The following is a 27,161-nucleotide window of genomic DNA, read 5'->3' on the forward strand; positions in this document are numbered from 1 at the left end:
GCGTGCACGACTGGGTTTACGCCTGTTACCTTTCTCATGCAAACGTTAGAAGCGTAACATCTACAAATATCGGTTGGCAATCCAGGTACTCGTGCAATAATTTCTTATTTTTGGTGTGTAACTACACCGTCAAATTAAGCCAGTTAACTTCAGATGTTTGGTAAAAAAAAATTGTTGTAAGTTATTTTTCTGACTTTATTGCGACATATATTTTTGTCATCTTGTGGGGGTGCACCCCCTCCTTTTGCTACAGCCGGTACAGGTCTGTCAAAAACAGCAGGGGAAGGGACATGTCACATAGCGATGTAGCCCGAGTACTCTGACTGTAAGAGAGCTAGACGGACATTTGGACATAAACACGCTCTCATTACAGTCAGAGACCAACCTATGTCTTTTTTTGGCAATTCCTGACTACCAAACGGTAGGCAACGAGTCCCGCTCTAATACCACAACAATCCTATGTTTGACGTCAAATACCTTTACATCAATAATTTTCGAGTTAAGTGATCCAAAAAAATCCACATATTAATCACCAATACACTTACTACAGAAAGAAACCCGACAGCACCCACATTCAGCTACGCTTTGTGACACTCCGTCGCAACAATTGCAAAGCTCGACGATCTATTTCGAGACGTAGACCACGTGATTGCGCCAATATGTATTTTTGATTTGGCAAGATGATTGGGACGTTGCAGTCACTAACAAGCTTAATTTTGTTAAGCCAGTTCTGAGTAGCAGTCCTTCTGCAGGCGATGCAGGAAGGCTGGCCCGATGAAGTAGTTTTGTGCCGTGCCCGCATATTTGAAGCATTAATTTATTTTAACCCTCTAGTGCCCAAGTAGTAGGAGTACAACGATACGGTCAAAACCGTATTGCGTATATATATTGCGATACAGCAAACCGTATTGCAGTATGTATTGTGATATATCTGATATTATTTAAATTTAATATTATTTATAGATTTTATTTAATGAAGGCAGAAGGGAAACAAATCCAATTGTGTCAATGTAACATGATGAAATAAATAATAAATTAAAGGAATAAAATGTATGAATTTTAACTACCATATATATATGTATATAAGTATGACTTGAGTATTCAGTACTGTGTCCAGAAAGTTAATAACAGATAACACCGTTGGGGTGTTTGACAGCTTTAGATGACACCAGGGAACATTTTTGTACTCTTCTAGGACCTACCTTTAATTACTGGTAGATTTCCCCACGTTTTGTCCAGACAAAAATAGTGAATAAACCCAAACCAACATTACAATGACAAACATATACTAGATGGTCACCTATATCGACTTCGGTAAAATCTCACAGGCTAAAAAGCATGTAATTTTTCGCTTGCTGCCATTTCGTGTCATTACTGAGTTAAAGTTACTGCATAAACAGATGAGTAGTATGTATGGTTATTTGTACATTTTCAATGTTTTGAATCTGATTGACAGCCTATAGTCCCGAGTGCGCAGCATGGTATAATTAGTAAAGTGCTAGGTTTTTTGTTTGTCAAATAAGATACAAGAAAACAATAAAGTGTAAAAATCGCAATACACAAAACTGTACTGTGGTTCGTATCGAGCTGATTAAACATTGTGATATACCGGTATACTGATTTATTGTTGCAGCACTACCAAGTAGTCAAAATAAATACCAAAAATCTAACTAACAATGTAAGTAATGTAACGACCATCGTAAGTAATGTAACGACCAATGTAAGCAATGTAAAGACCAATGTAAGCAATCTAACGACCAATGTAAGTAATGCAATGTAAGTAATGTAATGACCAATGTAAGTAATGTAAAGACTGATGTAAGTAATGTAACGACCAATGTAACAATGTAAAGACTAATGTAAGTAATGTAAAGACTGATGTAAGCAATGTAAAGACCAATGTAAGTAATGTAAAAACTGATGTAAGTAATCTAACGACCAATGTAAGTAATGTAAAGATCAGTGTAAGTAATGTAACGACTGATGTAAGTAATGTAAAGACCGATGTAAGTAATGTAAATACCAATGTAAGTAATGTAAAGACTGATGTAAGTAATGTAAAGACGGATGTAAGCAATGTAACGACCAATGTAAGTAATGTAAAGATCAGTGTAAGTAATGTAACGACTGATGTAAGTAATGTAAAGACCGATGTAAGTAATGTAACAACTGATGTAAGTAATGCAACGACTGACGTAAGTAATGTAAATTCCAATGTAAGAAATCTAACGACCAATGTAAGCAATGTAAAGACTGATGTAAGCAATGTAACGACCAGTGTACGCAATGTGACGACCAATGTAAGCAATGTAAAGACTGGTGTAAATAATGTAACGACCAATGTAAGCAATGTAATGACCAATGTAAGCAATCTAACTACCAATGTAAGTAATGTAAAGACCAATGTAACTAATGTAAAGACTGATGTAAGTAATGTAAAGACCAATGTAAGTAAGGTAAAGACTGATGTAAGTAATGTAACGACCAATGTAAGCAATGTAATGACCAATGTAAGCAATCTAACTACCAATGTAAGTAATGTAAAGACTGATGTAAGTAATGTAAAGACGGATGTAAGCTTGCTGCCATTTCGTGTCATTACTGAGTTAAAGTTACTGCATAAACAGATGAGTAGTATGTATGGTTATTTGTACATTTTCAATGTTTTGAATCTGATTGACAGCCTATAGTCCCGAGTGCGCAGCATGGTATAATTAGTAAAGTGCTAGGTTTTTTGTTTGTCAAATAAGATACAAGAAAACAATAAAGTGTAAAAATCGCAATACACAAAACTGTACTGTGGTTCGTATCGAGCTGATTAAACATTGTGATATACCGGTATACTGATTTATTGTTGCAGCACTACCAAGTAGTCAAAATAAATACCAAAAATTAGATCATATTCATTCAACTTACAGGTGTTAGTGTACATTAAACACTTCCATGTGGGTTTTTGAATTTTCATAAATTTGTATATTACTCTAATAAGGTAGCATATCTGCTACTTCGGTCATTTCAGGAAATATAGAATATATGCTAATTTAAATATTATTAACCTTGTAAAATAATTGTTATGGCATATATCTGTATCAGGGTTGAAAATTAAAATGAAAACCATGGCCGCCAGCAGGGCCAGTTGAAGAAAAATCTTACTGGCCCTTCTCAAATTCAACTAGCCCTCCAATCATCACATAAAAATTTAACTGCACAGCCAAAATCAAAACTTGAATGTTCTTTGTTAAATAATAACCATGTGTAAGTAATCCGTTTGCGTCAAAAGGAAACTGACGAATTTGCATACCAACTCAAATAACATATTTTGAAAAGTTGTGACAAAAGACAAAAGAAAATGGACGGTATATATATCAGATCAAGAGCTAAATGGATTAATTAATGAAGGTGAAAAAATAAATAATTATTTTTGTAATTTAGAAAATAGGAATTTTATTAGTAAATCAATGAGAAACAAGATGGTTCTATAGTTACAGATAAAAATGAAATTATTAATGAAACTAAACGTTTTTACCAAAACTTGTATGCCTTTAAAGAAGACGCCACTAGTAAAATAGATTTAAATGACTTACTTACAGAAAAAGACCTAAATAAACTTACTAAAGAGCAAGCTGACGATTTAGAAGGTATGTTAACGTATGATGAACTATCAAATGCTCTAAGACGTGTGAAGAATAATAAAAGTCCAGGAGTCAACGGTTTCTCTGCTGAAATTTTAAAAACATTTTGGCCAGATATAGGTGACTTTGTATTGAGGTCTGTTAATTATGCTTTTATTAATGATGAATTATCGATAACACAGAAACTAGGACTAATAACTTGTATACCTAAAGGGGATAAACCAAAACGTTATCTAACTAACTGGCGACCTATTTCACTCTTAAATGTTGTATATAAATTAGCATCCACATGTATATCTGAACGAATAAAAAGGGTCCTCGATATCTTAATCAATGAAGATCAAACTGGATTTATGTCAAACAATATATTGGCGATAACATAAGGATTTTGTATGACATTTTATACTACACTGAATCCCAAAATATTCCTGGTATGTTACTAAGAGTAGATTTTGAAAAAGCGTTCGACTCTATTTCATGGTCATTTATACATAAGACTCATATTAAACGTTGGATATCAGTTTTTTACAAAAATATTAAATCATGTGTTGTAGTTAATGGCAATATATCTTCATCGTTTGAAATACACAGGGGATGCAGACAAGGGGACCCATTATCGCCATATATATTCCTCCTTTGTGTAGAAATTCTGGCAGGACTTGTACGCAAAAATAAGAAAATTAAAGGAATTTCAGTACAAAATAAAGAGTATCTCATTTCACAGTACGCTGATGATACAGATTTTATACTTGATGGTAGTAGAGAGTCCCTTGAAGAGACAATAAATACTTTGAATATATTTGCGAAATTATCTGAACTAAAAATTGATTATGATAAATCTGAAGTCATATGGATTGGCTCATTTAAGAACAGTGCAGTAAGATATTTACAAAACCTTCATTTAAAATGGAATCCTTCCACTTTTAAAGCACTTGGCATTACCTTTAGTACTAATCTAGTTGAAATGACTAAACGTAACTATAATTCTAAACTGTTTGAAATTAAACAACTAATAAATAATTGGATACGAAGAATTATCACACCACTTGGTAGAATAGCTATAATAAAATACTTATTAATATCTAAACTCAGCTACTTACTTTTAACACTACCTAATCCCTCTGAATATTTTATGCGTGAATTAAATAAAATATTATTTAAGTTTGTATGGAACCAAAAGCCGGATAGAATTAAAAGAAATACCATGTGTAAATCTATTAAAAGGGAGGCCTAGGCATGATAGATATATTTAAATATGTTAAAGCTTTGAAAATTACTTGGTTACGAAAACTGGAAAGTAATGATTCAAAATGGAAACCTCTTTTATTGGTATGTTTTCCCCAACTACGTAATATTCCTGTATTTGGTAATGATTTCCCTCAAAGATGTTATAAAAATATTAACAACTTGTTTTGGAAGGATTGTATTGGGGCTTTTTGTGATTTCTCTACAACTGTTAAGGTAACAGACTTTAAAGATTTTTTTATCAGAACCAATCTTCTATAATTGTCATATAAAAATCGAAAGGAAAACGTTTCTAAAACAAAAATGGCTCGCAAAAGGCATCTCTCAAATATGCGACCTAGTTAATGATTGTGGAGAATTCTTTACATTAACTGAATTTAATTATATTTATGACTTACATGTGCCTTTTTTAGAATATCGGGGAGTCATTAATTCACTCAAGGTATACCTTAAAAAAAACTAAAATTAGTAAGATAGACACACATATTCCTTTAGACAATTCGCCTGTCCAAAAAAAACTTTGTTCCATTAAAAAAGGATCAAAATTATACTATTACACATTCACATATTCAGAACGTACCAAATACCGCTATGGCAAAATGGCAAAATCGTTTTAGTACTGATCTTATCTGGCCCATTATTTATTTGAAACCATTCCTCACCACACAACAAGTAAAATTAAGATGGTTCCAATATAGGATATTACACAGAATACTAACGACAAATATTTTTGCCTTCAGGCTAAAACTTATTGATACTGAAACATGCACCTTTTGTAATGTAAATAAAGAAACAATAGAACATCTTTTTTGGGAATGTAACTTTGTTCAAACGTTTTGGAATTCATTTTTAAACTGGTTATCGAAGTACTGTAATCATTTATGTAACATATAACTGTCTCTCGAACTAGTCATATTTGGATTTAAAGACAACATTAACACAGATAATATTTTTGATCTCTTGCTACTTCTAGCCAAGTATTTCATATATAAATGTAAAGTGCAAAAGATTAAGTTAAATATCATTCATTTTAAAAAAGAAATTAAACAAAGATACTCTGTAGAAAAACATTTATATTTTAGTAAGAATAGTCTTGACAATTTTTTTACCAAGTGGTCACTGTATCATTCATTAGTTGAAAATATTTAATATAATAATTATTATTATTATTATTATTATTATTTAAATCTTCTCGTCTCCAGCAACAGATGTAATATATAGTAATTTAATAAAATATCTACTTCCCGCAGTATCACAGAACATTAACAAACTATAATACAACTGATAGGAAACTAATCACATGTATACATTTGTTATCAAGCTATGTTGCGTGTATGTGTATGTATGTGCATGTATGCTTTTTTAATGTTAAAACTGTCTTGCTGTCCTGTTTTACTTCATCTCTCTCTCTCTCTCTCTCTCTCTCTCTCTCTCTCTCTCTCTCTCTCTCTCTCTCTCTCTCTCTCTCTCTCTCTCTCTCTCTCCTTTCTCACTTCTATCTCTCCCTCCCTCCATCTTTCTATGGAAAAATGTACAATCAATCTGAACATATTTAGTCTAACAATACTCATTATGTATTATATATATATTTAATATTATTTATGTTCAACATTATCTGTAACATAGTGATTCAGGGCCCCATCCATGAGACTATCGACATTTCTGGGCTAATAAAAAAAACAAAAAACAAAACAACATATTTTGAAAAAGAAATCCAGTATATATATATATATATATATATATATATATATATATATATATAATTAAAATTAGCTCCACTATTACATGTGGATCTAACAGCAGCCAGTTGGAGCTCATGTCCACCAATCAAAACCGTACTTGCAGAATCATGCCAGTGATTTGAAAATAATTTGAAAACATTCCAAATTATCCTGAGGGTATACGACATGTTTCATTGGAATTATGAATGCATTGGAATCATACAAACAATGACAATTAATTAACTCACCTTTGGAATAATCCCTGTAGTAATGGAAAATTCCATTGTTATTTTTATATGTCTGCATGCACTCACGTGGGTATGAGTTAAAACTACAGGATAGATTAAGTTTCAGTGCATTTATTTTTTTAACTGTTACCATACTCGCCAGACACTTAATTTGATGGTTGCCCAACGGACTACCTTTGTAAAATTCTTAGTCACCCTTAGCCAATAAAGGTCACCATGGGCGACTGGGCGACTGCTAATTTTCAACCCTGCTGTATAAAAAATAACCATTAGAGTCCAAGACCATAAGGAGAAATAATGTTTGTCTCAGAAACTTGATAGAAAGTCAGTTGCCTTTGTGCCCCTCTTTTGAAGAAAACATTTGCCTTGGTGCCCTAATTTTTGTTATTAAACCGAAGGCAACACTTGCCATGCCCCCCAATTTTTTTAATTCGACCCCTGCTCTAGTGGTGTCATCAAAAACAAAACAAACTTTAAGCTTTTAAACTGCAGAGTATGTGAATTTTTAACAGTGGAATACTTTAAAACAGACTATCCCATAAATTGGTCTATTTAAGTAACAACTGATGTAATCTGCATACACATGAAAACCGACATCAGAATAGTTTTGTTGAATTAACAAAAAAACATCCCAAAACAAATTACACAAATCAGGAAAGACAAACCTGTACACGTAGGCATAAAAAATTTGTTTTACAAAGGCAAATGTGCCGTATACATGACAGCAATTTTTCAATGCAGCACTACTAGTATATTAAATGATGTGTAATACTGAACAAAACAGTTTGTTTTGTTTAACGACACCACTAGAGCACATTGATTTATTAATCATCGGCTATTGGATGTCAAACAGTTAGAATTTTGACATATAGTCTTAGAGAGGAAACCCGCTACATTTTTCCATTATTAGCAAGGGATCTTTTATATGCACCATCCTACAGACAGGATAGCACATACCATGGCCTTTGATATACCAGTCGTGGTGTACTGGCTGGAATGATAATAATATTGAACAAAGCTGAGTTTTACAAGTCTCGTCTGCTTCACAGATTCATTCTATAAAAGTTTTGATGAAGTCATGTAACATGCATCACTGTTGGTAAAACAATAGCCTGTTTTAAGAGAGGATCAGAAGAATGTCAACATTAGACTGTGTCATACGTTTAATCTCCTCACAACAGAAACTATCATTGTTATAAAAGGATTTGCTTGATTTCGAAGCAAATTGAACAAGGTAAAACATGATTTCATCAAACTGATTGTTCATTACAATACAATGTGCGAGCGCATAAATTGTTTGTTGTTAATAAGCCGGTTCAAGGATTCTCAACAATACAAATGTGTGGTAGTTGAAACCTGGCAGGACTTTTAAGTGCTGGCGGAGTAGCATACAGACAACCGGTTTTAGACCACCCACTCCAGTATGGGTATCTGTTACGTTCCCAAGGGAGTGGGACATAGCCTAGTGGTATAGCGCTCACCTGATGCACGGTCTGTCTAGGATCGAGAGACTGGACATAGCCTAGTGGTATAGCGCTCACCTGATGCACGGTCTATCTAGGATCGAGAGGCGGGACGTAGCCTAGTGGTATAGCGCTCACCTGATGCACGGTCTGTCTAGGATCGAGCGACGGGACGTAGCCTAGTGGTATAGCGCTCACCTGATGCACGGTCTGTCTAGGATGGAGCGACGGGATGTAGCCTAGTGGTATAGCGCTCACCTGATGCACGGTCTGTCTAGGATCGAGAGACGGAACATAGCCTAGTGGTATAGCGCTCACCTGATTCACGGTCTGTCTAGGATTGAGAGACGGGACGTAGCCTAGTGGTATAGCGCTCACCTGATGCACGGTCTGTCTAGGATCGAGAGACTGGACGTAGCCTAGTGGTATAGCGCTCACCTGATGCACGGTCTGTCTAGGATGGAGCGACGGGACGTAGCCTAGTGGTATAGAGCTCACCTGATGCACGGTCTGTCTAGGATCGAGAGACGGAACGTAGCCTAGTGGTATAGCGCTCACCTGATTCACGGTCTGTCTAGGATCGAGAGACGGGACGTAGCCTAGTGGTATAGCGCTCACCTGATGCACGGTCTGTCTAGGATCGAGAGACTGGACGTAGCCTAGTGGTATAGCGCTCACCTGATGCACGGTCTGTCTAGGATCCATCCAGTGAACAACAACTGATATAACAAAGGCTGTGGTATGTGCTATCCTGTTTGGGATGGTGCAAATAATTTAAAGATTGCTTGCTACTAATGGAAAAATGTTGAAGGGTTTTTTTCTAAAAATAATTTAGTTTTGCTGGACATAAACAAATTCTGGGGGTGGGACATAACCCCAGCACCCTGTTGTGGATCCACATCAATGGAATCGTTTTAGTATGAGATGCATTATTTATAAAAACATATCATTGTACACGTTTAACTATAATTACAGATTTTAAAGGTGTTTTTTTTTAGGTTAATTACGAAAAGCAACATGACACAGGCTTCGACTACCATCTACTCTGCTCCAGGATTCAGTGACCACATTCTCGACTTGTTATATGACATGCAGCAGACTGAGAAATTCTGCGATCTCCGACTTGATGCCAAAAACGGAATGCTCAGAACACACAGCCTCGTTTTGCTGGCTAACAGTACTTTCTTTCAGAAATGGATTTTACATCAGGGTCGGCAGTCTGAGCTGTCGTATGATATACCAGATTTAACCCTTGATGAGCTGAAGGGCGTCGTTCAGTTTTTATACACAGGGAGACTTGTGCTTCATGAAGATAATGTCGACTCCTACATGGCCTTCTTCGAAAAGCTTGCTATTGTCGAAGCTGTAAATCTGTGCCATGAATTTTTGACAAGTAGAAGCCGAGAGATTGTAACTGAGAAGGAAACTGGTAACAGTGCTGGTAATATAAAGAGTGACGAAAGCCAGCTGTCTGATGAACAGACAATTAAGTCAGATGGAAAACTTTCCAGTGAAAGAATAGCCGACAACACTGTTACATGTAAGTTGCAATACTATGACTCTCAACCAGAAGATGATGCTAGTGTTGCCATGACTACAGAGTTGCAACAATCTGATACTCCCAAAAGGTTTTCTATGAATGACTGTGTGACATCGGACAATAAATTGTTCCTTTGTCAAAGCTCTGTTAAACTTGAAAAAGTGGATGATGGCTTCACAGATTTGAAGAATGTTGACAGTATTGATGAAAAACTATTGCCACAAATTGAAAACCCATTGGTTAGTGTGCCAGACATTTCCATGACATATGCCACAGATTTGGGTGCCCCACCGGTTAAAAGAAGACGAGGAAGACCTGCGGGCCAGTGTAAAGCAAGAAAAAATCAGTTTAAACTGAGATGTAAAGGACGGAAACTTCACTCAAAAGGGAAAAATAAAATTAAAAACAATGTTAAGTGCAGCACGAAACAAGTGGTAATAAATAACTCTGATAATGACAGTGTTGATATCAGTGATGGAGACGTTAAGTCAGAATTTCCCGAATTACACAAGTCTCAGAAGAAGATGCGTCGGAGACAAGTGTATTCGAGAAACTATTCGTGTGAATTCTGTGGTCACAAATCAATACGGTTCATGGAGCTGGAGAGTCACCGCCATTCGAAGCACGACATCCCGTTTGATGAGAGCAAGTACACAGTCTACAGATGTGAGGTGTTTAGTGATTTTGATTTTTCTTATTTTGTTGAAACTACTCAAGGAGAGAGAGAGAGAGAGAGAGAGAGAGAGAGAGAGAGAGAGAGAGAGAGAGAGAGAGAGAGAGAGAGAGAGAGAGAGAGAGAGAGAGAGAGAGAGAGAGAGAGAGAGAGAGAGAGAGAGAGCGCGGGAGGGGGAGGGGGAGGGAGAGGGAGAGATAGGTGTAGGTAGGTGTAGACTGACAGAGAGAAGGGGGTAATAGATAAAATCAATAACAACGGTTGATATTTTTGTGATTCAGTTGATCATTAATTGCATGTATATTACTGTACCACATGCATTGTATATATTTATATTACGATGTAGGTACCTTTGTTGGCCAAACTACTAATATCAAATGCTATTAATGTGTATGTAGCATTTGAACATGTATGTGTATGTTAATTTGATGTTTGATGTTTATTTTACAGATTTGTAATTTTGAGACAAATATCCCGAAACGTCTTGAGAAGCATCTCGCCACCCACACTGAAGACCGACCGAACATCTGTGAACACTGTGGTAAAACATTCAAACTGGCAAACGAGCTGAACGCACACGTCCAGAGTCACATCTTCCCGGAGAAGTTTTCCTGTCATATCTGCGGCAAGTCTTTCTCCTCCCCATTCATTGTCAAGGTAAACACACTGTAGTGGAGGGAGGTGGAGAGAATGTTTAGGGAATAAATAAATAAATATGAAATGGGTAACCAAGGTCAGTATTTAAAACAAAAATGGGTATGCTCCATAAGGGCTGTTCCACATTTGATGATGCAGGGATGAGGCAGTTATTACAATGTACGAACACTCCTAAACTATCCTTGATCACACAGTCTGATTTCTGTTAAAACCGGCTAAGTTGTCTCCGTCCTGAATGTTTTCCTATGTATTCAGTGGATTTTTGATCAATTAAAATGTAAAAGTGAAATTAACTGATGGTCTAGACTCGGACATTACATCAGTAGGCTAATTAAGAATACATGAGTGATGGTCTAGACTCGGACATTACATCAGTAGGCTATTTAAGAATACATGAGTGATGGTCTAGACTCGGACATTACATCAGTAGGCTATTTAAGAATACATGAGTGATGGTCTAGACTCGGACATTACATCAGTAGGCTATTTAAGAATACATGAGTGATGGTCTAGACTCGGACATTACATCAGTAGGCTAATTAAGAATACATGAGTGATGGTCTAGACTCTGACATTACATCAGTAGGCTAATTAAGAATACATAAGAGTACACATTAGGCTAAACCAGTGAATAAATTTGTGTATCATCTCGAAAGAATATTTATTTTGACTGAAAAGGTTCTTGATATTGGTAGTGACTTCAAGTTTTGTTTCAGTTGGCGATAACCTAGTCTTAATACAGGTTTTAATGTCACTTCATAATCAGAAATAATAAAAAAATGTATTTAGATTCTACTATATAAGTATTTTATTCTTCAAATGTTGAACACCAGATATTATTGTTTCAGGATCACATAGCAAATATTCATTTGGGCCACAAGAAACAGTTTTTGTGTCACCTGTGTTGCCATGTTACCGCTGACAACCGCAATCTGACATTACATCTATGGCAGAAACACCAGATACCAGTACCCCAGAAATGTAAATTGTAAGTGCTCGCATTGTTTTCGTTGACATTACTGTCACCAATATATTATATAATATATTTATTCTGACAGCCATTCCTGCCTGTGATGTTTTGTTATATAATATATTTATTCTGGCAGCCTTCCTACCCGTGATGGTTTGATGTACAGTCGGTCCAGTGTACTCCTGTGTATAGCAGGAGGTAGTGCATGTATGATTTTCAGATTGATATTATTTGTTTTCATTGTATCGTACCCAGTATGCTGCCTCAGCTGTTTGTTTTTTAATTATTTTCCTGGTTATATCCACATCAGACTCTTGCCCCTTCTCAGTCAGCTCTTGCCCCTTCCCAGTGAGCTCTTGCCCGTCCCCACTGAGCTCTTGCCCCATCCCAGTGAGCTCTTGCATCTCCCCAGTGAGCTCTTGCTCCTCCCCAGTGAGCTCTTGCTCCTCCCCAGTGAGCTCTTGCTCCTCCCCAGTGAGCTCTTGCTCTTCCCCAGTGAGTTCTTGTTCCTCCCCAGTGAACTCTTGCCCCTCCCCAGTGAACTCTTGTTCCTCCCCAGTGAGCTCTTGTTCCTCCCCAGTGAGCTCTTGCCCCTCCTCAGTGGACTCTTGCCCCTTCTCAGTCAGCTCTTGCCCCTTCCCAGTGAGCTCTTGCCCCTCCCCATGGAGCTCTTGCCCCATCCCTGTGAGCTCTTGCATCTCTCCAGTAAGCTCTTGCTCCTCCCCAGTGAGCTCTTGCATCTCCCCAGTGAGCTCTTGCTCCTCCCCATTGAGCTCTTGCACCTCCCCAGTGAGCTCTTGCACCTCCCCGGTGAGCTCTTGCTCTTCCCCAGTGAGCTCTTGCTCTTCCCCAGTGAGCTCTTGTTCCTCCCCAGTGAACTGTTGCACCTCCCCAGTGAACTCTTGCCCCTCCCCAGTGAACTCTTGTTCCTCCCCAGTGAGCTCTTGCTCCTCCCCAGTGAGCTCTTGCTCCTCCCCAGTGAACTCTTGCCCCTCCTCAGTGAACTCTTGCACCTTTCCAGTGAACTCTTGCTCCTCCCCAGTGAACTCTTGCACTTCCCCAGTCAGCTCTTGCTCCTCCCCAGTCAGCTCTTGCACCTCCCCAGTGAACTCTTGCTCCTCCCCAGTGAACTCTTGTTCCTCCCAAGTGAACTCTTGCACCTCCCCAGTGAACTCTTGCTCCTCCCCAGTTAGCTCTTGCACCTTCCCAGTGAACTCTTGCTCCTCCCCAGTGAACTCTTGCACCTCCCCAGTCAGCTCTTGCTCCTCCCCAGTAAACTTGTGCACCCCCCCCCCCCCAGTGAACTCTTGCACCTCCCCAGTGAACTCTTGTTTCTCCCAAGTGAACTCTTGCACCTCCCCAGTGAACTCTTACTCCTCCCCAGTCAGCTGTTGCTCCTCCCCAGTCAGCTCTTGCACCTCCCCAGTGAACTCTTGCACCTCCCCAGTCAGCTCTTGGGTTCGATACGAGGGGCAGGCTATAGCGCAGTCAGTAGAGCAGTCGCCCGAGTTGCTTGGGTCACAGAACAAATCTCAGTGGGCTTCGATTGAGTTTATTTTGTCCTGAATGGTGAGCCGTGACTGGTATAATATCAAAATGCTTGTGTAAGATCCCTTGTAACACGCGGACGTCCACGACGTGTCCTGAATGGTGAGCCATGACTGGTATACATATCAAAATGCTCGTGTAAGATCCCTTGTAACACGCGGACGTCCACGACGTGTCCTGAATGGTGAGCCATGACTGGTATACATATCAAAATGCTCGTGTAAGATCCCTTGTAACACGCGGACGTCCACAACGTGTCCTGAATGGTGAGCCATGACTGGTATACATATCAAAATGCTCGTGTAAGATCCCTTGTAACACGCGGACGTCCACGACGTGTCCTGAATGGTGAGCCATGACTGGTATACATAACAAAATGCTCGTGTAAGATCCCTTGTAACACGCGGACGTCCACGACGTGTCCTGAATGGTGAGCCATGACTGGTATACATATCAAAATGCTCGTGTAAAATCCCTTGTAACACGCGGACGTCCACGACGTGTCCTGAATGGTGAGCCATGACTGGTATACATATCAAAATGCTCGTGTAAGATCCCTTGTAACACGTGGACGTCCACGACGTGTCCTGAATGGTGAGCCATGACTGGTATACATATCAAAATGCTCGTGTAAGATCCCTTGTAACACGCGGACGTCATGGCTCCTCTTGCTCCTCCCCAGTGAACTCTTGCACCTCCCCAGTCAGCTCTTGCTCCTCCCCAGTAAACTTGTGCACCCCCCCCAGTAAACTTGTGCACCCCCCCCCAGTGAACTCTTGCACCTCCCCAGTGAACTCTTGTTTCTCCCAAGTGAACTCTTGCACCTCCCCAGTGAACTCTTACTCCTCCCCAGTCAGCTGTTGCTCCTCCCCAGTCAGCTCTTGCACCTCCCCAGTGAACTCTTGCACCTCCCCAGTCAGCTCTTGGGTTCGATACGAGGGGCAGGCTATAGCGCAGTCAGTAGAGCAGTCGCCCGAGTTGCTTGGGTCACAGAACAAATCTCAGTGGACTTCGATTGAGTTTATTTTGTCCTGAATGGTGAGCCGTGACTGGTATACATATCAAAATGCTTGTGTAAGATCCCTTGTAACACGCGGACGTCCACGACGTGTCCTGAATGGTGAGCCATGACTGGTATACATATCAAAATGCTCGTGTAAGATCCCTTGTAACACGCGGACGTCCACGACGTGTCCTGAATGGTGAGCCATGACTGGTATACATATCAAAATGCTCGTGTAAGATCCCTTGTAACACGCGGACGTCCACGACGTGTCCTGAATGGTGAGCCATGACTGGTATACATATCAAAATGCTCGTGTAAGATCCCTTGTAACACGCGGACGTCCACGACGTGTCCTGAATGGTGAGCCACTGACTCGTGTAAGATACATATCCTGAATGGTGAAATGCAAAATGCTCGTGTAAGATCCCTTGTAACACGCGGACGTCCACGACGTGTCCTGAATGGTGAGCCATGACTGGTATACATATCAAAATGCTCGTGTAAGATCCCTTGTAACACGCGGACGTCCACGACGTGTCCTGAATGGTGAGCCATGACTGGTATACATATCAAAATGCTCGTGTAAGATCCCTTGTAACACGCGGACGTCCACGACGTGTCCTGAATGGTGAGCCATGACTGGTATACATATCAAAATGCTCGTGTAAGATCCCTTGTAACACGCGGACGTCATGGCTCCTCTTGCTCCTCCCCAGTGAACTCTTGCACCTCCCCAGTCAGCTCTTGCTCCTCCCCAGTAAACTTGTGCACCCCCCCCAGTAAACTTGTGCACCCCCCCCCAGTGAACTCTTGCACCTCCCCAGTGAACTCTTGTTTCTCCCAAGTGAACTCTTGCACCTCCCCAGTGAACTCTTACTCCTCCCCAGTCAGCTGTTGCTCCTCCCCAGTCAGCTCTTGCACCTCCCCAGTGAACTCTTGCACCTCCCCAGTCAGCTCTTGGGTTCGATACGAGGGGCAGGCTATAGCGCAGTCAGTAGAGCAGTCGCCCGAGTTGCTTGGGTCACAGAACAAATCTCAGTGGGCTTCGATTGAGTTTATTTTGTCCTGAATGGTGAGCCGTGACTGGTATCCATATCAAAATGCTTGTGTAAGATCCCTTGTAACACGCGGACGTCCACGACGTGTCCTGAATGGTGAGCCATGACTGGTATACATATCAAAATGCTCGTGTAAGATCCCTTGTAACACGCGGACGTCCACGACGTGTCCTGAATGGTGAGCCATGACTGGTATACATATCAAAATGCTCGTGTAAGATCCCTTGTAACACGCGGATGTCCACGACGTGTCCTGAATGGTGAGCCATGACTGGTATATATATCAAAATGCTCGTGTAAGATCCCTTGTAACACGCGGACGTCCACGACGTGTCCTGAATGGTGAGCCATGACTGGTATACATATCAAAATGCTCGTGTAAGATCCCCTGTAACACGCGGCGGACGTCCACGACGTGTCCTGAATGGTGAGCCATGACTGGTATACATATCAAAATGCTCGTGTAAGATCCCTTGTAACACGCGGACGTCCACGACGTGTCCTGAATGGTGAGCCATGACTGGTATACATATCAAAATGCTCGTGTAAGATCCCTTGTAACACGCGGACGTCCACGACGTGTCCTGAATGGTGAGCCATGACTGGTATACATATCAAAATGCTCGTGTAAGATCCCTTGTAACACGCGGACGTCCACGACGTGTCCTGAATGGTGAGCCATGACTGGTATACATACCAAAATGCTTGTGTAAGATCCCTTGTAACATGCGGACGTCCACGACGTGTCCTGAATGGTGAGCCATGACTGGTATACATATCAAAATGCTCGTGTAAGATCCCTTGTAACACGCGGACGTCCACGACGTGTCCTGAATGGTGAGCCATGACTGGTATACATATCAAAATGCTCGTGTAAGATCCCTTGTAACATGCGGACGTCCACGACGTGTCCTGAATGGTGAGCCATGACTGGTATACATATCAAAATGCTCGTGTAAGATCCCCTGTAACACGCGGACGTCCACGACGTGTCCTGAATGGTGAGCCATGACTGGTATACATATCAAAATGCTCGTGTAAGATCCCTTGTAACACGCGGACGTCCACGACGTGTCCTGAATGGTGAGCCATGACTGGTATACATATCAAAATGCTAGTGTAAGATCCCTTGTAACACGCGGACGTCCACGACGTGTCCTGAATGGTGAGCCATGACTGGTATACATATCAAAATGCTCGTGTAAGATCCCCTGTAACACGCGGACGTCCACGACGTGTCCTGAATGGTGAGCCATGACTGGTATACATATCAAAATGCTCGTGTAAGATCCCCTGTAACACGCGGACGTCCACGACGTGTCCTGAATGGTGAGCCATGACTGGTATACATATCAAAATGCTCGTGTAAGATCCCCTGTAACACGCGGACGTCCACGACGTGTCCTGAATGGTGAGCCATGACTGGTATACATATCAAAATGCTCGTGTAAGATCCCCTGTAACACGCGGACGTCCACGACGTGTCCTGAATGGTGAGCCATGACTGGTATACATATCAAAATGTTCGTGTAAGATCCCCTGTAACACGCGGACGTCCACGACGTGTCCTGAATGGTGAGCCATGACTGGTATACATATCAAAATGCTCGTGTAAGATCCCCTGTAACACGCGGACGTCCACGACGTGTCCTGAATGGTGAGCCATGACTGGTATACATATCAAAATGCTCGTGTAAGATCCCCTGTAACACGCGGACGTCCACGACGTGTCCTGAATGGTGAGCCATGACTGGTATACATATCAAAATGCTCGTGTAAGATCCCTGTAACACGCGGACGTCCACGACGTGTCCTGAATGGTGAGCCATGACTGGTATACATATCAAAATGCTCGTGTAAGATCCCCTGTAACACGCGGACGTCCACGACGTGTCCTGAATGGTGAGCCATGACTGGTATACATATCAAAATGCTCGTGTAAGATCCCCTGTAACACGCGGACGTCCACGACGTGTCCTGAATGGTGAGCCATGACTGGTATACATATCAAAATGCTCGTGTAAGATCCCTTGCTGCTGCTATTGGAAAAGTGTTGCAGGTTTCCTCTGAAGACTATATTAGAATTACCAGATGTTAGACATCCATTAAAGATTAGTAATAAATTAATGTTCTCTAGTAATATTGTTAAAAAAACCCACTCCATAACTGTGTTTGGTACAGACTGGATGACTGTTGGGTGAGTTATTCAGTTTGTGTGTTAGAGAGAAAATGTATTGTCATCACATGAACTACAGTTTATTGATGGTATGGGATCTTTGCTCGAGCGGCCGTTATGTTATCATGTTACTCTGTTATAACCTTTAATATACAGGTCATGAAGCTCTCTTGGTGCATCCAAACAGTCAGCCATATAAATACTGACCAAACCCCAACATCATTAACAGTCAGCCCAATATAAATACTGACCAAACCCCAACATCATTAACAGTCAGCCCAATATAAATACTGACCAAACCCCAACATCATTAACAGTCAGCCCAATATAAATACTGACCAAACCCCAACATCATTAACAGTCAGCCCAATATAAATACTGATCAAGCCCCAACATCATTAACAGTCAGCCCAATATAAATACTGACCAAACCCCAACATCATTAACAGTCAGCCCAATATAAATACTGACCAAACCCCAACATCATTAACAGTCAGCCCAATATAAATACTGATCAAGCCCCAACATCATTAACAGTCAGCCATATAAATACTGACCAAACCCCAACATCATTTGTATTTGATATCATCATAGCTGTTAACAGAGCTAATCAACATTTTTAATACATATGGTTAAAATAGGTTAAATAATCTTTTACAAGTGGTTTGGTGCTTTGTTTTACTAAAACCCCAATGAAATACTGGTTGAAAGGTGAAGTGTTTTATAGATAAAATCAAATAAAAATCATGTGTGTTTGCATCTGATGGTTTATTTTCTGCTCAGTGATAATGATTTCTTCCTGCTCTTATCCATTTACAGATTCAAGTGTGATGAGTGTGACTTCGAAACTCTAAGGAAACACAAGTTTACTGTCCACAAAAAACTTCACACAGGTGTGTACACACAGGTATACTGTTATTTAAACAGTAAAATCCATGTAATTAAATGTCAAAAAGGTTTTGTCTTTTCAGGATTATTGTAGCTGTATTTAAAATACTTCATTTTAAACCTGCACATTTATCTACTACAGTACTTACATTTTGACTGATGTCAGACTTCAGGTTAATGAGAAGTAGACTTGTAGATCTCAGTGTGAAAACTTATTGTGGAATTAACTGCAAATGTTCACAGTTGCAACTTATACAAATACAACTTATTCCTCATCTTCCGATCATCAACAGAAGAAAAAGAGACCCAAACCAGATACATTATTTTCACATATTCCTTGACTGTTATCATACATATGTGAGACCATGTTTATGAGGTGTGTGTTTTATTTTACCTGTACAGGTGTGTGAGACCATGTTTATGACGTGTGTGTTTTATTTTACCTGTACAGGTGTGCGAGACCATGTTTATGACCTGGGTTTTATTTTACCTGTCCATGTGTGCGAGACCATGTTTATGACGTGTGTTTTATTTTGCCTGTGCAGGTGTGTGAGACCATGTTTATGACGTGTGTGTTTTATTTTACCTGTACAGGTGTGTGAGACCATGTTTATGACGTGTGTTTTATTTTGCCTGTGCAGGTGTGTGAGACCATGTTTATGACGTGTGTGTTTTATTTTACCTGTACAGGTGTGTGAGACCATGTTTATGACGTGTGTGTTTTATTTTACCTGTCCATGTGTGCGAGACCATGTTTATGACGTGTGTTTTATTTTACCTGTACAGGTGTGCGAGACCATGTTTATGACCTGGGTTTTATTTTACCTGTACAGGTGTGCGAGACCATGTTTATGACCTGGGTTTTATTTTACCTGTCCATGTGTGCGAGACCATGTTTATGACGTGTGTTTTATTTTGCCTGTGCAGGTGTGTGAGACCATGTTTATGACGTGTGTGTTTTATTTTACCTGTACAGGTGTGTGAGACCATGTTTATGACGTGTGTGTTTTATTTTACCTGTCCATGTGTGCGAGACCATGTTTATGACGTGTGTTTTATTTTACCTGTACAGGTGTGCGAGACCATGTTTATGACCTGGGTTTTATTTTACCTGTACAGGTGTGCGAGACCATGTTTATGATGTGTGTGTTTTATTTTACCTATACAGGTGTGCGAGACCATGTTTATGATGTGTGTTTTATTTTATCTGTGCAGGTGTGTGAGACCATGTTTATGACGTGTGTTTTTTTATTTTACCTGTCCATGTGTGTGAGACCATGTTTATGACGTGTGTGTTTTATTTTACCTGTCCATGTGTGCGAGACCATGTTTATGACGTGTGTTTTATTTTACCTGTACAGGTGTGCGAGACCATGTTTATGACCTGGGTTTTATTTTACATGTACAGGTGTGCGAGACCATGTTTATGATGTGTGTGTTTTATTTTACCTATAAAGGTGTGTGAGACCATGTTTATGACGTGTGTTTTATTTTGCCTGTGCAGGTGTGTGAGACCATGTTTATGACGTGTGTGTTTTATTTTACCTGTACAGGTGTGTGAGACCATGTTTATGACGTGTGTGTTTTATTTTACCTGTCCATGTGTGCGAGACCATGTTTATGACGTGTGTTTTATTTTACCTGTACAGGTGTGCGAGACCATGTTTATGACCTGGGTTTTATTTTACCTGTACAGGTGTGCGAGACCATGTTTATGATGTGTGTGTTTTGTTTTACCTATACAGGTGTGCGAGACCATGTTTATGATGTGTGTTTTATTTTATCTGTGCAGGTGTGTGAGACCATGTTTATGACGTGTGTGTTTTATTTTACCTGTCCATGTGTGTGAGACCATGTTTATGACGTGTGTTTTATTTTACCTGTACAGGTGTGAGAGACCATGTTTATGACGTGTGTTTTATTTTACCTGTACAGGTGTGCGAGACCATGTTTATGACCTGGGTTTTATTTTACCTGTACAGGTGTGCGAGACCATGTTTATGATGTGTGTGTTTTATTTTACCTATACAGGTGTGTGAGACCATGTTTATGACGTGTGTTTTATTTTGCCTGTGCAGGTGTGTGAGACCATGTTTATGACGTGTGTGTTTTATTTTACCTGTCCATGTGTGTGAGATCATGTTTATGACGTGTGTTTTATTTTACCTGTCCATGTGTGCGAGACCATGTTTATGACGTGTGTGTTCTATTTTGCCTGTGCAGGTGTGCGAGACCATGTTTATGATGTGTGTGTTTTATTTTACCTGTACAGGTGTGCCAGACCATGTTTATGACGTGTGTGTTTTATTTTACCTGTACAGGTGTGCGAGACCATGTTTATGACGTGTGTGTTTTATTTTACCTGTACAGGTGTGCGAGACCATGTTTATGATGTGTGTGTTTTATTTTACCTGTACAGGTGTGCGAGACCATGTTTGTGAAGTGTGTGGCAAGGGATATTTAACCGGAGGAGCTCTGCGTTCTCACATGTTGTGGCATTCGGGTAATGTATACCTATCATCCATCCATCCATCCATCCATTCATGGACATAGCTCAGTGGTAAAGCAATTAATTGATGCGGCGGGGGGGGGGGGGGGGGGGGGGGGGAGTGGTTGTTTGGGATCAATCCCCATTGGGTTATTTCTCATTCCAGCCAGTGCACCACGACTGGTATATCAAAGGCTGTGGTGTGTGTTATCCTGTCTGTGGGATGGTGCATATAAAAGATCTCTTGCTACTAATGGAAAAATGTAGCGGGTTTCCTCTCTAAGACTATTTGTCAAACTTACCAAATGTTCGGCATCCAATGACTGATGATTAATAATCAATAAGCTCATTCATTAATCTTTCTTTTTCCCCCCTTTCTTGTTTTTCAGGTCTTTATTGGTTTTAATAACCATTAAAAATATCTAACAAAAACATCCACTTTTACTTGATCATTATACTCCATGTTTATATAAGCATACATTTAGCTGTATGGTCAACATGCGGTTTACAGTGCTTGTCTCATTGATATTGATTTTATAAAGATTTTTATTCTATCAAAACAAATGTTTGACAAGGTTTTGTGAGATTATATTTGAAAAAGGACTTGCATAACAGATAGAGAATTCACCTAGAAAAATTACATGGTAGATTAAGACATTCTGTTTATACAAAATGCATTTTAATCGTGATTTTTGTTGATATATTTACGTCTACTTGTTTTCTAAAGGCTATAATTTTTGTTTAAATGTACTGTTATTGTTTTTCAGATAAAATCCATCAGTGTACATTTGAGCCATGTAACTATTCGTCTCCGTCAAAACGACAGCTGGAACAGCACGTCCGCTTGATGCACACACAGAGGGTAAGTCTGGAGTCACAACATAGATCGAATGTCCATTCACTCCTAGTGATTATTTCCCCTCCTGACCGATACCATGGATTATTTCCCTTTTTATCTGAAAATGACGCACTCAACACATTTTATTTATGGTTATATGGCGTTAGACATATGGTTAAGGACCACACAGATATTGAGAGAGGAAACCTGCTGTCGCCACTTCATGGGCTACTCTTTTCGATTAGCAGCAAGGGATCTTTTGTATGCACCTTCCCACAGACAGGGTAGTACATACCATGACGGGGATTGATCCCAGACCGACCGCGCATCGAGCAAGCACTTTACCACCTTTCCATCTGATACCACTGATTGCCATTAGTAATGTAATAAATATATGTTATAGGATGTACTATACCAAGTAAAATCACATAGGCGACAATGTTAATGTATGCAGTTAAAAACACCATATATGAAAGTATGACTCTTAAATATTGGACAAAATCAGTTCTCATTTCATATAAGGATAACATTGTGTAATACAACTGTTATAGTAAGCAGCCTAAAAACACACTCGGGCAGTACATTTGATTTGGTGCATTACAATCTCTAATCTCACTACTTATTTCCCTTTCCAACTGATGCTTCATTTTGTGCTATATCGAATTGAGGTTCAAGCACGCTGTCCTGGGCACATACCTCAGCTGTCTGGGTTGTCTGTCCAGGACAGTGGGTTAGTTATTAAGTTGTTGATGGTTAGTGAGAGAGACGAGGGTTTAGTGGTTGTTAAAACTCGCTCTGGGTGGGAGCCAGTACCGGGCTGCAAACCCTGTACCTACCAGCCTTTGTTTCCAATGACTTAACCACTAGGGATGGGACCAATGTTACCAAAAATTGCGGTTTTAGGCCCACGGATTGGTGCACAGTTTCTCAATTTGTGAACTGCAGTTCATTCCATTTTTTTTTTAAATGGTACATGTATAAACCGTTCCGCACATTGCTGGTTTTGCCATTGACCCGTAAAGTATTTCGGCAAATCACAGTATTCGATTCCCTTGAACCTAACATGTTTGTATGGGTGATAGATGCCGTTCGGATCCTGCACAGAACCTGCAATTTCTTACCAGAGACTGACCTCAGTGATTAATCCATCGAGAGATTAACAATTAAGTATGTTTCGTCCCAGTTGTCAACATTGAAAGTAAAGACGTGTTAATTTCAAGAATTATAAAATGGTGCCCAATTTCTGTTATATTAATTTAAAATGATTCAACATCGCTAATTTCCGTAAGTTTTTATCAAGATGAAATTGTTCACAGTTCCTGAACTACAATGTATGCAAACTACTTTGCACTGTTTTTGTTTTTTTAAATAAATCTTTGCAGATTTATTTTTTCACTTTCAGTACAATTATTTAAAAAAAAAAAAAAACTAGTTAAGTAATTCACTATTATATATTATGTGCATGTACTTGTGCTTGCTTATCCTTTTCTTTTTAATCAGCCTTTTTATGTAACTTGTGTTGAGTTAAATAATCAACAGGAGGCCTATGTATTATGTATTTGTGCTTATATCGAGTAATCCAAACTTAAAAAAAATAAAATATATATATATATATATATATACTTCTCATCAAAGATTTGACATTATCAAAGTAACAATAAACATTACAGAAATATGTCTTGACATATATCTTTGTTTTAGATTTCTATAATGTGTCCATGACACCCATATATTATGTTTTCCAGAATGCATCTAAAGACAACTGAATTAAAAAAAAAAAAACCCAGAGAGACTATCCCTAGCATTCTCGCCCCAAAATTATTTTGCCAACTCTCTGAACTCAAATCCTGTGGGACACATTATGTATCCCAGATGCAACACACTGACATGGCATTTTTACCATTTTTGTTTTTTAGTCAAGATATAATTTTATATTTAGAATTATTTTACAAATGACCATTAAAAATAAAATGTCTTGTTCTTAAAATAGTTTATAAAAATGTATGTATAATAATTGGCGTACCTTTACTACTTGTAAAACGTATCATGAATTAATCACACCGTGAATAAATCGAACCGTGGACCAAAAACTGAAAACCAAACCGAAAACGAACCATCCCATCCCTATTAACGACATCACCACCAAAGCTGGTCGCCTCCATTTAATAATCTTCCATTAGATCATACTGATTATCTCCCTTCCCAACCTATCTTTTACATCCAATTTTTCATTTATAATAAATGCACATTTCAAAATTCTCTGTTGTTTACAGTGCACGTTATACTGAGGTTTGCAATAAAATTGTGACTGAGCAGAGGACTGAGTTTAAGAAGTCAAGAGCATTTAAAAAATCTTGACGATGTGGCTACCATGGCCATTTTTTTAATGGACTGTCATTATTTGCTAGTAATTGTTTAAAACCCCCATTATTTTGTGATTTAACTTGCATACATTTTCATGCAGGATATGAAGCCATTTGCATGTCATCTGTGTAGTCACCGGTGTTCAGTTCGGGGAAATCTCGACAAACATCTGAGAACAGTTCACAGTCTGAATATTCCCGACAAGAGACGACTGTCACATCTCTACAATCTGGGACGATGTGGACGATCGAGAATCCCTGCGTCGGAGAACCTCGATGTCGCTCCCGAGACTCTGAGTACAACAAACGTTAACAAACCCAGCACGTGTTCATCTCAGACCAACAAGGATGTGGTGGAGGAAACAACCGTGTCAACCATGCAGGGCCAGGGGGGTGGGCCAGGAGATAACGATTTTTCAATACCCTACACAGGGATCAACTTTCAAAACTATTATCAAAATATACACTACTGATCAACAACTGTGTGACTCAAAATATATACACTACTGATCTACAACTGTGCGACTCAAAATATATACACTACTGATCTACAACTGTGCGACTCAAAATATATACACTACTGATCTACAACTGTGTGACTCAAAATATATACACTACAGATCTACAACTGTGCGACTCAAAATATATACACTACTGATCTACAACTGTGCGACTCAAAATATACACTACTGATCTACAACTGCGACTCAAAATATACACTACTGATCTACAACTGTGCGACTCAAAATATATACACTACTGATCTACAACTGTGCGACTCAAAATATATACACTACTGATCTACAACTGTGCGACTCAAAATATATACACTACTGATCCACAACTGTGCGACTAAAAATATACACTACTGATCCACAACTGTGCGACTCAAAATATATACACTACTGATCTACAACTGTGCGACTCAAAATATATACACTACTGATCTACAACTGTGCGACTCAAAATATACACTACTGATCCACAACTGTGTGACTCAAAAATATACACTACTGATCCACAACTGTGTGACTCAAAATATACACTACTGATCTACAACTGTGACTCGAAATATACACTATTGATCCACAACTGTGACTCGAATATACACTACTGATCCACAACTGTGACTCAAAATATACACTACTGATCCACAACTGTGACTCGAAATATACACTACTGATCCACAACTGTGACTCAAAATATACAATACTGATCCACAACTGTGTGACTCAAAAATGTACACTACTGATACAGAACTGTGACTCAATATATACACTACTGATCCACAACTGTGACTCGAAATATACACTACTGATTTACAAGTTGGGACGAAGCACTTAAATAGTTTTTAATATTTGAAAAATATTTATTTTTTAGTATATTTATATTTGTAAATGATTATTGTATAAAATAAACAGGTTATGCGTTATATTCAGGTTATCCTACCAGTGTACGCTACAGACGGCCAAATAAAGGTATATTGTCAGTAGATTCAGATATGTATAAAATTAGATTTTCAAAAGAGGTCATACATTTTTGAAGTGAGTGTTGGAGTGAACCGTTTTGTTCATTTTTGCAAATAATAATTAATATTAATAAATGTTTTAAAAATGGTTCATTCCTGTTAGTATTTGACCTTCATTTCACTATCCGGAGATTGATTCCCATCAGTAGGCCCATTAGGCTATTTCTCATTCCAGCCAGTGCACCACGACTGGTATATCAAAGGCCGTGGTGTGTGTTATCCTGTTTGTGCTGATGCATATAATAGATCCCTTGCTACTAATGGAAAAATGTAGCGGGTTTGCTATCTAAAATATGTCAAATTAACAAATGTTCAACATTCAATAGCCTTAATAAATCAATGAGCTCTAATGGTGGTGTTATACGGAATTAACTTTTTGACTGTCCAGGAACAGAGCTGTTGTCATGAGGGCATTTGTTAACTATTTCATATTGATAATTGAACATTAACCAATTCAAAATTATCTAAATTATATTAAACTTATTTTGGAGCCAGTAACAAGTTTTCATGCACTGTCATTTTGTTATGGTGAAGAATTACAAATGGGCTGGATCTCTTCGAGCTTCAAGATAGGCTGTGCATATTTCCATCATAAATCTGATTTCTGCAACATAAATATAGTTTATGAATTTTAATAATTTTTACTAGTAATTTTAATGTAGCAGTTGCATTAATTAAATTTGATGGCATATCAAATAAACATTATCCAGTGGATTGTTAAGAATTGTTGTAATGATTTATTTATGATGTAATATTCCATATGTGGTGCTTGGAGGGTGTATGGTGTTTGTACATTGAAGTCCAATTTCTATTACAGTGTGCATATTTTCATTCTAAAGGTGCAGGGTATAAGCTGTCACAGTATATTGTTATCACAGTTAATTGTTGGCAAATTTGGTTTGAAAACAATTCAATTTCATGGCCAAACATTGCTAAGCAATGCTGGAACTCGGGGATATCGTGGCACTATAATTGTAAGTAAATTGTTTAATATTTGAATAATAATGGAAGTGTCAAAGGAAAAATTACAATATAAAGTTCTTTAATATTAATACATTTTTGTGATCTGTTTGATGAACTCATTCAGTCGCAGATCATGTTATTAAATGATGAAATCCA

The 27,161-nt window shown here is 39.0% G+C and overlaps 1 protein-coding gene across 3 annotated transcripts; it reads left to right on the forward strand.

Moving 5' to 3' along the window:
- Positions 1-3: 3 nt before the first annotated feature.
- LOC121367370 (zinc finger and BTB domain-containing protein 41-like) lies at positions 4-27,161 on the forward strand. Of its 3 annotated transcripts, none has more exons than XM_041491503.1 (9): positions 66-176; positions 9,308-10,520; positions 10,973-11,179; positions 12,028-12,167; positions 18,757-18,830; positions 21,245-21,328; positions 22,081-22,175; positions 24,616-25,023; positions 25,135-27,161. In XM_041491503.1, the coding sequence occupies exons 1-8, from the start codon at positions 154-156 to the stop codon at positions 24,985-24,987; spliced, it is 2,208 nt and encodes a 735-aa protein (XP_041347437.1). In that variant the 5' UTR covers positions 66-153; the 3' UTR covers positions 24,988-25,023; positions 25,135-27,161. The 3 variants fall into 3 exon arrangements, with proteins under 3 accessions (XP_041347438.1, XP_041347437.1, XP_041347436.1); XM_041491502.1 differs by having other exon boundaries at positions 24,616-25,008; positions 25,046-27,161; XM_041491504.1 differs by having other exon boundaries at positions 4-85; positions 24,616-27,161.

Source organism: Gigantopelta aegis, chromosome 3 (assembly GCF_016097555.1).
Source record: "Gigantopelta aegis isolate Gae_Host chromosome 3, Gae_host_genome, whole genome shotgun sequence".
Taxonomy (NCBI): Eukaryota; Metazoa; Mollusca; class Gastropoda; order Neomphalida; family Peltospiridae; genus Gigantopelta; species Gigantopelta aegis.